General features: G+C 48.1%; 1 protein-coding gene across 1 annotated transcript in view; it reads left to right on the top strand.

Moving 5' to 3' along the window:
* Positions 1 to 2,505, top strand: part of HPS3 (HPS3 biogenesis of lysosomal organelles complex 2 subunit 1) — a 46,895-nt gene that overhangs the window by 14,506 nt on the left and 29,884 nt on the right. Inside the window, exon 5 of the mRNA XM_045295009.1 lies at positions 201 to 406. Within this exon, the coding sequence (XP_045150944.1) occupies positions 201 to 406 (206 nt within the window). The remainder of the gene's footprint in view (positions 1 to 200; positions 407 to 2,505) is intronic.

The following is a 2,505-nucleotide window of genomic DNA, read 5'->3' as shown; positions in this document are numbered from 1 at the left end:
CTAGACCTGCTGATGTATTAAGAGCCGCTAAGTGGTATCCAGTGATATCAAACCCCCCCTTTCATTTATCACTGGATTTCTCCCATAACGAGCAGCTTCCCATTACCCACTCAGTTTGCCTAGAAAAGGCCAAATATTAATTGATTTCCCTTAACTTACTGTTTCCGACGTGTTTTAATTGCTGTCCTTTCTGAGTGCAGGTTCTCTTACTTCCAATGGGAAAAATCCACCTGAGGCGAAAGAGTTGCTGAGTGTCTTCTGTTTTTTCTCGCTGCCCCACGTGGGCTATCTCTACATGGTGGCCAAGTCTGTGGAGCTGCTGTCAGTCTATCAGTACCCCGAGACGTCTCAGCAGGCTGTGCTCACCCCATACTTCCTGCACGTCATCACAAGGTACCGTCACCTCGTCGCTTGCTGCTGGTTTTCTCTGTGTGTGTGTGTGTGTGTGTGTGTGTGTGTGTGAATTCTCAAGTTGTTGCTCAAATCTTTGAGGAAGACATGAGTGACCCAAATATGTAGCGCTGTAAGTAATGCTTTACATAGATCTTCTCATACTTGTCTCTGGATGGCCCATAGCTGTTTGTTTTGTATTCTTCGATTTGATGAGGCTCGTTGTAAAGACGTTGTCTGGGGGAAGGTTTCCCTTGGGAATTCTAATGAGAAGTCAGGGGGTCTATTCAGCTTTCTTTCTTTTTTGAGGGGGTGGGGTGGGGGAAGTTTTACATGAACTTAAAAAAAAGTTTCCTTGGCATATAATTCACGCATCATACAATTCAGTAGTTCAGAGACACCCAGAAAAGAGCTGTACAATCATCGCCACAGTCAGTGGGTGTTGGTCTGGACAGACTAGAGAAACAAATCCACAGAAACTCACATGTATAAGAGGGAGTTTTATATAAAGGATAAGTGTACATTGAGGAAAGCATCCCAACCCAGTGCTGTCCAAGCCCATCAGTCCAACATGAGCCCTTATGTCCAACACCAATCTACAAAGTCCTCCTCCATCTCACAAAACACACACTCTGATGCCGACTGCAGGAGGAAATTTGAATCAGTGAATGTGTAAGCATCTCAGCGCTGGCAGCTGTCTCCACATGGCTCTCCAGCACCTAGGGCTGTATCACGGTAGGTCCATGTGGGTTCTCAGGGATGTCCGGCAGGAAATGAGCCTTGCCAGCTGAAGCAGGGAACTGGCTAAGGCAGCTGTACCCTGGTCCGACCATCAGAGAGCAAGAGACCCAAGAACCAGAAAGGTGAGGCTCACTGCCATTTATCCCTCTGCCCTTGGATTATTCCCACACGTGTTTATCGGCCAGGTTGGCACAATAAACCTTAACTATCTCAGGCTGCAAACCACAAGGTCAGCAGTTTGAAGCCACCAGCTGCTCCTCTGGAAAAAGATGAGACTTCTATTCCTGTGAAGAGTTGAGTCTCAGAAATCCACGGGGGCAGTTCAAACTGCCCTCAGGGTTTGGTCACTAGAAGCTGGAATCCATTTGATGGCAGTGAGTCTTTAGAAACCGTAGTGGACCATGCTAGTCTAGAACCCGGGAAGGGCCCGATAGACAAGGATCTGAGAATACTCGTGCCTGGTAGAGAGACAAGGACCTGATGACTGGGCAGTGAGGCTGGGATTGGCCGTGCACTTGTGGCTACTGAGTGACTGAGGTCATCCTGTCATGCACAGACATGGGCTCCCAAGAGCAGGGATCTTCCTTCCTTTGTTGTTCACATCACCAGTCAGTATTGCTTTGGGTTTTATTTCCTGGTTTGTTTTTTTGAACCTAAAATCACGTTCCAGGCACTAAACTTTCAACCAAGCCAGCTAACCATGAATAAACTAGACCATCTGTTTGCAGAAGCCACAATGGAAAAGAGGACCAATGAGACACACACACACACACACACACACACACACACACACACAGTGAAAACACTCCATTTGTGGCCAGTGTTGTCTGAGATCTTGAAGGTGGTGTAGAAATAACTTCTGGCTGAGTCAGAGGTGGCAGGATGTGTTTGAAGGGAGGCTTAGAAGCTGTGAGAATATTGACACACGGGTGGGCGAGGAGAACTTCACAAACGGTGGAAAGACGTGCACACACAGGTGTGATCCAGTTTTGTCTGGAGCATTAGACTTCTCTCCCCTCCCGAACTTTCATCGTAGCAGAAGCTCCGGCACACTGCACACCACCACCCTGCGCTCCAAAGAGTGAACACCCGCCCCCGATACAGGTGCTGTCCCTGCCCCTGATGCAGCGAGAGCCTGTGGATGGCCCGTGAGCCAGTGGGAGACCTAGGCTTCCCGGTGGCAGTGTTGGGTGCTGGGCCAGCTTCCTGAAACGTGGAGAAGCTAAAGAGCAGAGCAGTGGTGGTAAGACTAGGGTTGCTCAAGCCTTTGAAAAGTACAGACTCTTTTTTTACCATCAACAGTTTAGTTGGCGCATCATTTACATATCATACAATTCCATAGTTCAATCAGGTTAAGCAGAATTGTGCAATCAT

This window comes from Echinops telfairi, unplaced genomic scaffold (genome assembly GCF_000313985.2).
Source record: "Echinops telfairi isolate 266 unplaced genomic scaffold, ASM31398v2 ScPeMD7_4225;HRSCAF=4972, whole genome shotgun sequence".
Taxonomy (NCBI): Eukaryota; Metazoa; Chordata; class Mammalia; order Afrosoricida; family Tenrecidae; genus Echinops; species Echinops telfairi.
This window is presented reverse-complemented; position numbering and strand designations above follow the sequence as displayed.